Genomic DNA, 11,032 nt, shown 5'->3' with positions numbered 1-11,032 from the left:
CTGGCACTGCTGTCAGTAATCTCTGCTTCCCGCCTTCCAGCCTAGCGGGTTTCTTGGACCCCTTGGTTTCTGCGACAAGCCGCTTACGTTTGCCTGAGCCGCGTTGCCGGGGACCAGCGACCTTTCACCCCACCGTTCCCACGGGAGCGCCCCAGCCTCCGCCCCCGCCGCCGGCGCGCGCCCCCACGCACACGCTCAGTCCGCGCGCGCCCCCCGCACGCGCATACACACGCCCCCCCCGTGCGCCCCCCTCCCCGCCCCCGCAGGCATCCGCTTCGGCGCTGGGAGGCGGCTGCAGCGGCGGCGGCGGCGGCGGCGGCGGCGCTGCTGCTGCTGAGAGGCAGGGACCCGAGCGCGAAGTGTGTGGGAGTCTACGGACTCAACCCCTCACTACCCTCCCCTCGCAGCCATCCCCTCCCTCCCCTCCCCGCTCAGCACCCCCCCCCTGCCCCTCCACAAGTTGGAGGGAATATCGAGGCGAGATTCTGGCAGGCAGCAGCAGCAGCAGTAGCAGCAGTGGAAGGCTGAGCAGCCCAGGTAACGGCAGAACTGTCTCCAAGCAGCGGCGGCGGCGGAGAAAGACCAGCAGCGGGATGTGCTTAGGAGCATAAGGCGAGGCGGGGATCGCTGCGCGCTGCTTCCCCGGCTCCGTCTGCCTCCTCCGCCGTTTGCCCTCCTCCTCCGCATCCACCTCCTTCCCTCCTCCTCCTGCTCATTCACTCCCTTTTCCCCACTCCTCCTCCTCCTCCTCCGAGCCATGCCTGCCCCTGCGCCCCCTGCCAGCCTCCTTCGGCAGGCCTCCTCCCACTCCTCTGCCCGTCCTCCTCCTGCTCCTCCTCCTGCTCATATTCACTGCCCTTCTCCCTTTTCTCCACTCCTTTCTCCCCTTCCTTTTTCTTTTTTCTCCTTTTTCTTTTCACTTCTCCATTTCACACCCCTCCATTCTCTGTCTCTTCTGACACTGCACTGTAGCTGCTCTTCAGCCCTGCCTCCCCAGTGAGAACAGACCAGCAACATTGCTTTTTTTCTTAAAGAGATTTCTATTGATCCGATTAAAACAAAAACAAAAAACAAACAAAACCTTGAAACCCCAAACGCAAAAAAAAAAAAAAAAAAAAAAAAGCCAAAACAAAAGGGAGAACCTTCTCCCGTAGCACCGGCAGGAACTGCAAACATGATGGCGGCAGCTCCCATCCAGCAGAACGGGACCCACACTGGGGTTCCCATAGACCTGGACCCGCCGGACTCGCGGAAAAGGCCGCTGGAAGCCCCCCCTGAAGCCGGCAGCACCAAGAGGACCAATACGGGCGGTGGGTATCGCTTCCACCTCGCTGGCCCCATCCTGCCGGGCCGCCCGCCCCCTGCCTCCTCCTCCCCCTCCCGCCGCGCTCTCCCTCCTCTCCCCGCCGCCCGACACCTCCAGCCTGAACCTGGCGCTCCCGCGCCCCTGCCCCGCGCCCCCTCCCCTGCACCTGCCCCGCACCTCGCCGTCCCGGACACATTTCCATTTCTGTGTTTATCATTCATCAAAATGGCGACCGGTTTTTCGAAATAGACCTATCTTTCCATTTAATCGGTCGAAAGGCTGACCATTTAAATATCCTATACCTGGGCAAAAGGGTCCGTAAAGGAGGAGGAGGATGACCCCCGAGTGAGGTGATGGCCGCCCGAAGATGCGCGCTGCATTTAACAGTCTGATAAAATAAATAAATAAATGGCACTTGGGTAGCGGATAGCAAATGATTGGGGCACCTGAGAGTTTTTCGCTCTCCATCCCCTTGCTTTGGGCCACAAGTAGTATGCAAAATCTTGATGAGTGCATGCTCTTACCGCACTTATATTGTCGGTGCAAATATCTCATTGATTTGTCTTCAGGGGTGTGCATAGGAGGGTGGGGGTGTCTGGTACTGTGACTTGTTAGTTAACATCCTGCGCTTCCTGGGAAGATGAGTTATAACGGGACCGGTATCGCTTCTTCATTTGCACTGGAATCATCTTAACAATGCACCCAATGCATCGAGGCAGAGGTGAATTTATCTACAGCATGTACATTAGAGACGGATGGGGGTCTTGCTAATGGCACACTCGCAAAATTTGGAACGTTCATTCACATAAGGAAGCTGGATTTACCGGGGTGTTTCCTATTTAAGACATGATCAGTTTGACGGAAATTAAAGTTTATGGAGTTGGCTTTATTTTCTAAAACATTTCATTTCACTCTTTCTTGTTTCATCCACCCCATCTCCGTTTTAAATATCGTAGTTATTTTGGAGAAGGAACATTATCTGTTTGGTCACTTTTAAGTGTATTTGATATAAATGACTCCTAAGCTTTTTAGTATTGGCGAAATTCTTAAGGTCCTTTAATTAATGAGCTTAAAGGAGATCATGGTAGACTAAGAAGTGCTAAAGAAATACACCAGTATTAGTTAGATTTGACAGTCCAAAACACTGAATTAATTCCTGGCAGTTATTGAAGGCTTGGAATACACCCTGCAGTTTGGGTGGATTATTTGGTAGCAGAATGGTTGTTTTGCATACTTTAAGTAGGATATAGGCAATGGTTAATTGTAGTCTTTATGCGTCTGCTAATGTCAAATAAATATAGCTCATCACTATTCACAGTCCTTTTATTTATTTCATAACATGCTAAGTGAAAGTTTGTCATTTTATAAATATCTGAAGTTTTGTAAAAGGGTCAGTTTATTTCGTTTTACCATAGTAACCACAGATAGAGTTGGAAGACTTCCATGTTTGGAATAACAACTGGAATTTAGTCATCAGTTTTTACAGAGCTGCAAAATAATTGAACATGTTTAGATTTTAATTCCAAGTTTTGAAAGTATAAAGCCTACAGAATGGGAAATATTTTGTACATATTTAGTTTTCAGTGTAATTAGCTTATTTTTGTTCTTTAAAAACATATTTAACTCCTTATTTCCTGCAGCTATGTGTCCAATGTTTTAATTGCTGTTTTTCTCTCTTGAGGGTGGAGAGGGGATATAGAGTTAAAAATTATCATGTTAATGAAGTATATTTCTTTACATTTTTCAGAAGACGGCCAGTATTTTCTAAAGGTTCTCATACCTAGTTATGCTGCTGGATCTATAATTGGGAAGGGAGGACAGACAATTGTTCAGTTGCAAAAAGAAACTGGAGCCACCATCAAGCTGTCTAAGTCCAAAGATTTTTACCCAGGTAGGTGCACTGGTAAAGAGGTTGATTGATAAATCCCCAAGGAAAGAAAGAGAAGTTCTATGTGTGTCGTGTGCTGTATTGAAAGAAATTCGTAATAGTGTAGACTTTTATTTATGTTTTGCTGTATTAGGATATTTGTGGATAATTTTAAAGACTATTTCCATTGTTGACTACGTTTTTTTTTTTAATTGATGTACTGCTGTGTCTGTGATTTAGGCCAATTGTGAGATGAATCTTATGGGTATTTCCAAATACATTTTTTCTAATTGGGAAAAAGCTCTAAAATTTTAAAGATAGAAGCCTTGACAGCTGGCATCAGGAAATAGCGTTCTTCTGAAGTTTTCAGACGTCATTATAATGACAATTAGTTTAGAGTGAATTCAGAAGAGGGAGTAGGAAGCCTTCTTAAAGAATGGACCATTTACTTCTAAATCCATTATGTACCTCTTTCTGCTTCATTGCTTTGTTTGTTGGCCCTGGAGTGAAGTAAAGAGGACAAGTGCTGCCTCTCTGATTTTTAAAATATTGCATTTTTAATGTAATTATAATAAGAAAAACTATTATTATGTAAGAAGTAAAATAATGCTTCAAAATTTGTGTTACTTAAGAGCTGTATTTGATTAAAATATGTTAACAATTTGTGTGGTACTGTAATCCATTAGAATATGGCAAGTTTCCTAGGGGGTATAATTTTTTTTTGTACTTTTCAGTGTGCTTTTTTGATTTCAAGTGTTATACAGTTCTGCATGTTTGTCTTTTTCCTTTTTTTTTTTATCATTTTCTACTCAAAACATGAATTTCAAGTTTAATTGGAAAATTTCCATAATTGAACAGCGTATCTACTTGATAAAACATTAACTGATTTGCTTTTACCTAGATATAGAGTCTGCCTTTTTTTTTTTTTGGTTCTTTTATCTTTGGGGCTGTAAATATTTATTTAATGCTGAGGGAACCGATACTGCTTATTTTTTTTACTGGTGGAAAAAGAAAAGCTGATTTGTTTTCAATGATCTAATTCAGTAAGAGTTCTTTAATACAGCAAAGACATCTGGTGTGAATGTAAGCAGAACATTTGGAGGATTTCTTTTTCTTAGCCAGTCATTTGTGTAGAAAATGGACCATTAGGCTGGTTAAGAAGGTTTCAGAATGATCGAAACTATCATTTAGTTATATAAATTAAATGTAGTATATTTGGTAAACATTAAATGTATTAAACTAAAATATAGTCTATTACATTTGACCATCCCTTGAAAGTTTGTTTCATGTGAGTGTAGTTTTGTAGATGGCTTTCCTTGTCTCTGAAACTTTCCTTATGCATTAAGAAAGTTTGCTAACATATTCACATTCATATTTTTAAAAGGTATGATGAAAAAAATCAATGTGGAATTGTGAAAACCCTCAGTACAAATAAAAGCCCTCAAAAGAGCTTGATTGCAGTATTAATAATGTTATAGTTCTAGGAAAAGACTGCAATGGTAAATTAAATTCACTGTCAGTAGATGAAAATGAAATAGCTTTTTTGCATTATACATGAGGTGGTATCAGATGTTCAGGGATGTTTCAGAAAATTGCTGTTTATCAAGGATATTCCAAATAGTAAATTAAATGTCTTTTCATTTGAATATAGTTTATTTTCAGTGGGTTGGAAAGGGTACACCGAGAATTAGATCTTTTGTTTTTAGTCCACTTAGTTGTGCATTTTTTTCTTATTACATTGAAATTGGTTATTTTATTTATAGTTCTGAGTCATGTTATTCATATAGAGCAAGAATATCCGTTGAAAAAAATGGAAAACTGGAAGCATTGAATAAAATTTTTTTGTGTGTCGTGACGTAACCTGATCAAATGTGAGTTGAAATGTCTGGATAAAAGAAGGCTTATACTCTGTCTGTAACAGGTGGAAACCAATTGCACACTATGGAATCTATTTTAAGGATAAAATAAAACCTTGTAATTTATAAGAAGCGTTACTAATTCTGAACACTTTGTATTTAAATACAATTTTAACTATGTTATTACCTGTTCGGACAGATATATCTCTCCTCTTCTCATAGACTTTAATGGTAATAGTCTTTCTGTTCACACTTGACCACAAGCCTGTGGAATTGTCTAAGGTCCTGGTATTCAACATAACAGCCTCTCAGCATCTTTCCACTCTTACTCAGAGATACTTATCTTGCTTATCTCAGATGAACTCAATTTTAAAACTATGATTTCTATTGCCGAGTTATGAGGACTTATAGGATTATTCAGTAATTTGGTAGCCCATTTTTGTGTGTTTCATATATTTATTTATGACTCTATATTCTTTTAGAATGAATATGCCCGATGTTTACTTCATAAAGCATTTTTCTGTTTCTCATTTGGTACGACAGTGTATTTGGGGAAAAGTACACTTTAGTTGTAACTTGATTTTCTCAAATTACCTAAGTTTTTGAAACAACATAAATATGTTCAGAAGGTTTAGTTAAAATACTGGTGTATTTGAGGAAAGACTTCAGGAAATACACATATACATAGATATACACACATATATATGTATATATATGCAGAATGCAGACACCTTTTAAACCATTTGGGAAATATTTTTATAAATTTCAATGCAAATGATAACGTGCATTGTTTTTAGTGTGGACAGTATAATCTCATATTTATCATATTTGTTTTTCCTTTTCTGGGAAGAGGCTTAGGTTATATCTTTAAAATGTCTTAAGCAACCTTGCCTTTCTGAGTAATTTTTTATATTTATGGTTGAAATGAAAACATTTTTTGAACATTAATTGGTATGAATTCAGAATTTATAGAACTGTATATTGCATTGTGTATTTCAGTACATCATATATTAATTTAAGTAATACAGGAATTGTATGATGAGGATTGTAAAGTGCATTTTTCAGTTACTGTAATCAGAAAAAACTACTTACAAACAGATTCACTTTTAGCTGTGCTGTGTAATTCATTTATCTATTTTTAAAAATCTAAATCTTATAGAATACTAACTTACTACTGGTGGTTTATGGATATATCTTTATTTCTTTATTAAAGCAACCTAATTTGATATATTTATATATCCTTTTTTATATTAGGTTACCTAAAGTTGTTGCCTTGTAGTAAAAAACAGCTTTCTCATTTGGGAGAATATATTACTATTTTCATTTTCAGAATGGCAATAGTGTTCTGTTCTTCTTTTAGTTGGCATCTGAAGATGTGTTTAGTGTTTTAATAAACAGATTTTATCTGTAAATTATTTAATGAATGGTTCAGGTAGGTAATTAGAAAAACTTACTGGTTAAGAATAGTAAAGGATGTACAAAATATTTTCGTGTATGACTTAGATTTTAGAACACTTCATAGTATACCGATTTTTTAAATTCCATTATATGACACTGGAGATATTCTGTCAATCAAACAGGAATCTTTCACTATAATCTTTGCATATATTTGTGTATATTTTACAGTTTTCATATTTCTGGTTATAATATTAGATCATATCTAATAAAAATTATTTTCTTTCATGGTCCTTAAGTTAAAATTTGAACTTATAATTCCTAGATTTATTATATATTAATTTTCTCACTGTCCAACTTAAGTGACGCTTTCTTAAAAAATCACAAACCATTTATATGTTAAATTTTAAAAAATCATGGAAAAGCAGAATGTAAGTGAATTTTTTTTTTTTTTTAGTGGAGGCGATACCCCGCACTGCCTTAATTTTGACAAGGAGAAAATTCAGTGTCCAACTTAACCTTTAGGATTGGGATTGTATAAGAATGATCATTTATTCGGAAATCAGAGGTGTTAGTGAAGTTTAAAATAGATCACTTCTTTTGTTTACACTTTTGAAGGAAGAATATTATATTGATAGCACATGTGAATACTTTTGTTATAGCTTCTAAAAGTTGTAGTATATACTCTTTAATCTTAGATTCAAAGCATCTTAGAAATTTATTGGTATATATTTTAAAGCAAAATTAGTGGATAAATAAAATTGTAACAAGTGGAAAATCAAGTAGTATAATTTTCAGTAGTGTGCAATTTAATAGGATAGTTATCATTACATTCTATACCTTTGATTTCAGTTTGATAGAGGTGCTGACAAATAACATGTTTTCTTTTATCTTAAAGTTGTACTATTTATATTTGTCATACTACCTATTGCTGTGGGTTACTTTATGTTTTATCTCTCTGTATTCTCAGTTGAAGGGGAACCGTAACCGTTCATTTAGGGATTAATACCTCTCTGAAAATTTGCTATATTTTTAATACTTTATTTCTCATTTTAAGCAATAAGAAATCTCAACATATGAAGAAATGTTACTAGCATAGCACAATCCATATTAAAATTGTACTTTCCAAAAGACAACATTTTCATACTTATATAAGTGCATGAGAATTTTAGAAAGATTGAATTAACCTTAAAAATATTAGCTATTCATTTTATTTCATTCAGATGTTAGATCTTCTGTCATCGATTTAGTAAGTTATGGGACATCATCAATTTACAGTGTCAGTGTTTTCATGAATTATATAGCGCATTCTTTGAAATTTGGTATTTGAATCTTTCTAGATATGGGGAAAATAGCTAAAGTTGGTGACATCATAAAAAAATACAGTACGTCTCACAACATTTACAGTACGTCTCACAACATTTGTCTTGCAAACATCACCTGCAAAAGATTTCAGGAATAGTTTAAAAATAGTGAACATGATTGGTGAAATAGTTCAATATTTATGCATTGAAGATGTTTCGTATAATATACAAAGAGGAATAATGACAATCTGTGTCTTGGGAACTATGAGGAGTGTGTGGTGTCACTAAAAACCTGAGCAACAAACCACCAATCAAAAACTTGCCTATTTTATAGTTCTTTTGTTTTGTTTTGTTTTGCTCTGGCTTAAAGGAATTAATTTATTAAGCTCTTAAATGACACAGTTACTTATTAAACACAATATGCCACTTGTTAACTAAAATTCAGCACCTAATAAACATTTTTTTTTTTTTTTTACCATGGAATTTAGTCTTAGTTGTTTCCAGTTTAGTAGAGCTGTGTTTTAAAGCACAACTTTTATGAGCAAGTGCAGCTTTTCAAAATAAAATTGGGAGGGATGAGGGTGGGAGATTTGTGCTTGATTGCCATCTCATTTCCATCTTTGGATACAGCTCTAGCATAAAGTTAAACAACATCTGCAGAGATCTGACTGACAAACATCTCTCTGGGACTCATCATTGCAGCCTGCAGCAGGTGCATTCAGCTTTGCAGTCTTTTCCAAAAAGAGGTTAGTTTGTTCTAACATTTATCAGTAGACCAGTGGGAGCAAGTGATTAGAGAGAAGAGGTTGGTTGTCACTTGTCCAGTGCTGGAATACTACAGGTAATTGGACTGGACTGGTGGGAACCGCAGCAGAGTGTGTCTCACATTGCACTGCAGCTGCTATGGAGCTTAATTAACCTGACCCTCAGAGACTGAAGTGTCATGGTATAAAATGCAACACGCAAGAAATGAAGCAGTACTTTTCAATACTTTGTGATGCTCTGGTTGGTGAAATTTCCATTTTTTTCATCTTATTCTTTAAAGATAGGGCATCAGCTTTTCCATTTTTTAAAATGGAAATATTTGAAACTAAAATAATTTCTATAAATCTGATAGAATCCACATAAAAAAGGAGATGGGGGGCTTTTGGTATATGAACAAAAATAGTGTTAAGTCAGAAGTATTGCAGTTTCCCCGTTTTACAAGTATATTTTCAAGTCATGAATGAGCATAAATAAGTGGAAGTATGTTGTAGTTTTTAAAAATTATTTTAGATTAATATTTGTTCATTTTTATTAGAGAAATAACCCACTTAAAATTATGTTGTATCTTTTTAGCCTATTAGGGCTTTGGCAGGCAAACTTTGCTGAGTGTTTTGAAGTGTTCCAACAAACAAAACAGGTATAGCATGTTAAAAATATTTTTTGGATGTTTCAACTTAATATAGAAGTGCTGTTGAGATGGTTCTTTACCACATTATATTTCAAGTAAATGAAAAATTGATTAATTAAATAAAAACTCAGATTCTTTGTCATTTATTTTTATTATTTTAAATCTCTTAATCTGTTTGAAATACTGATTTACAGTACGCTTCCATGAAATATATAGAAGTTTCTTGTGTGTTCTAATAGTATTCCCAATTAATGTAGCTGTCTCATTACTGTCTTGTTTATTAATTGGCCCTTAAATGGAAAAGATTCCTAGGGCAAAAATGTCTTTAAATTAAATCTTACAACATGCTATACTTTTGAAGAATAATTCAGAATTTAAAAATATCATTTGGAGTCTTTGTGAAGTAGTTTTATAGTTTTGACTTACTATTAGTTTTACCAGTTTGAATTTTGGGTATCCATTGAGTATAACTTGTCGATTACCTAAGAGTAATTATTTGCACAGGTTTTTTTGTGTGTGTATGATCTACCTTTCTTGAGGAATTGTTACCAGTATTGCCAATAACTTTGATTCTGAAGTTAATGTTTGTAAGAAAGGTCTTTTAAATTTTATTTTAATTAAATTGTGAGCAGTTGGTAATTTATTGGTAATTATGGGAAATAAAGTTAAAATAACCATCTCTAGACAGCAAGAGAATCATTTCCACAGTTTTGAAGACATCGTGGGCTATTGTTTTCTTATCAATTCTTGTCATTATAAACACGATTCTTTAAAATTTCACATGTATACTTCATCTTTTTAAAATTTTTGATAGAAAGATTAAGGATAAACATTTTAAGACTACAAATTAGAAAAAGAATATTATGTACACTGACAAACTTTTTAAGATAATTTCAGTATTTGCTAAGTTTCAAACCACTTTAGGGATGTCCTTTTCCATAACAAAACTTGATCATGAAAACACATAATAGTTGCACTCCATCATTGATCTTTTGCTGCTTCCTGCAGGGCCTGTCATAGCATCGTTGACAGGACCAGATGAAAAATGAAATCAGTATCTAGAGTTTTTTAACAGCAAAATGATTCAGGTAAGATTATTTGGTGTGGAAAATAAAATATTTTTTTTTACCATTCTTAAACTAATTTTATTTAATAATCGATATATAAAATTAATATTTTTTCTTACTTGAAGACTGGTTTTGTATCTTACTGATGTTCAGTATATTTTTAATTTCCAATGAATTTTATTCTGAACTCAGTAATTTTTAAAGTTTAGACTACAGTTTTCTTAGTTTCCTTATGAAACTGAGCATACTTTTTGAAGTTTTAAGGAATAACCTCTCTTTTAAAGATTTTTGAGAACAGTTATATATGACAGCCCCATAATTCTTTTGAAGGACAGATTTTCACAGAGCGAACTTACTAATTAAATAAGACTTCAAATCCTGCCTTTTCTTTGGAATATAATAATGCTTACTCCCAGTCAATTCAATTTTTAGAAATTATTCTTATCTTAAAGAAGAAAGTTGTCTTCATTTAAATTGTTAATAGTTTGCTGCTCTAGGAATTGGCTTGGTCAGTGACTCTTATTTTAAGATCTAGTAATTTGGGGCAAGAGTAGAATAGAAGGAATGGGATGGTAGTGCATTTCATTAATACAGAATAGTAGGGAATTGTGATATGTGTTTTTGTTTCATGTTACTAAATATTTTAGAAGAACTGTAACATTTCAATTTTGGTTATATTCATTCCTAAAAGACTTGTTTTTGAAGGAGTTAGTATTGGAAGTAAGTAAGCTTTTAATTGGAGACTCTTCATTCACAAACTTATTCTTCGTGTAACCATCATGTTTTAATTTTTCTAAAACTAATTTTTGTCTTTTTAAAAAAAATCATAAAAGTGTTCTTAAGA

At 35.5% G+C, this 11,032-nt stretch overlaps 1 protein-coding gene across 4 annotated transcripts in view; it reads left to right on the top strand.

Moving 5' to 3' along the window:
- The first annotated feature begins 545 nt into the window (after positions 1 to 545).
- The window catches only part of NOVA1 (NOVA alternative splicing regulator 1), a 132,958-nt gene continuing 122,471 nt past the window's right edge, over positions 546 to 11,032 (top strand). The window contains exons 1-2 of one of the 4 annotated variants that reach the window (XM_039870441.1): positions 546 to 1,310; positions 3,054 to 3,197. In XM_039870441.1, coding sequence (XP_039726375.1) covers positions 1,175 to 1,310; positions 3,054 to 3,197 — 280 coding nt within the window. In that variant the 5' untranslated portion in view covers positions 546 to 1,174. Of the gene's footprint in view, positions 1,311 to 2,979; positions 3,198 to 8,303; positions 8,475 to 10,129; positions 10,210 to 11,032 lie in introns of those variants that run through there. The other 3 variants (XM_039870442.1, XM_039870445.1, XM_039870444.1) reach the window with 3 other exon arrangements.

The sequence above is a fragment of the Pteropus medius genome, unplaced genomic scaffold (genome assembly GCF_902729225.1).
Source record: "Pteropus medius unplaced genomic scaffold, Ma_sr-lr_union100, whole genome shotgun sequence".
In the NCBI taxonomy this organism is placed as follows: domain Eukaryota; kingdom Metazoa; phylum Chordata; class Mammalia; order Chiroptera; family Pteropodidae; genus Pteropus; species Pteropus medius.
The sequence above is the reverse complement of the archived record's forward strand: the minus strand, read 5'-3'. Positions and strand labels throughout refer to the sequence as shown.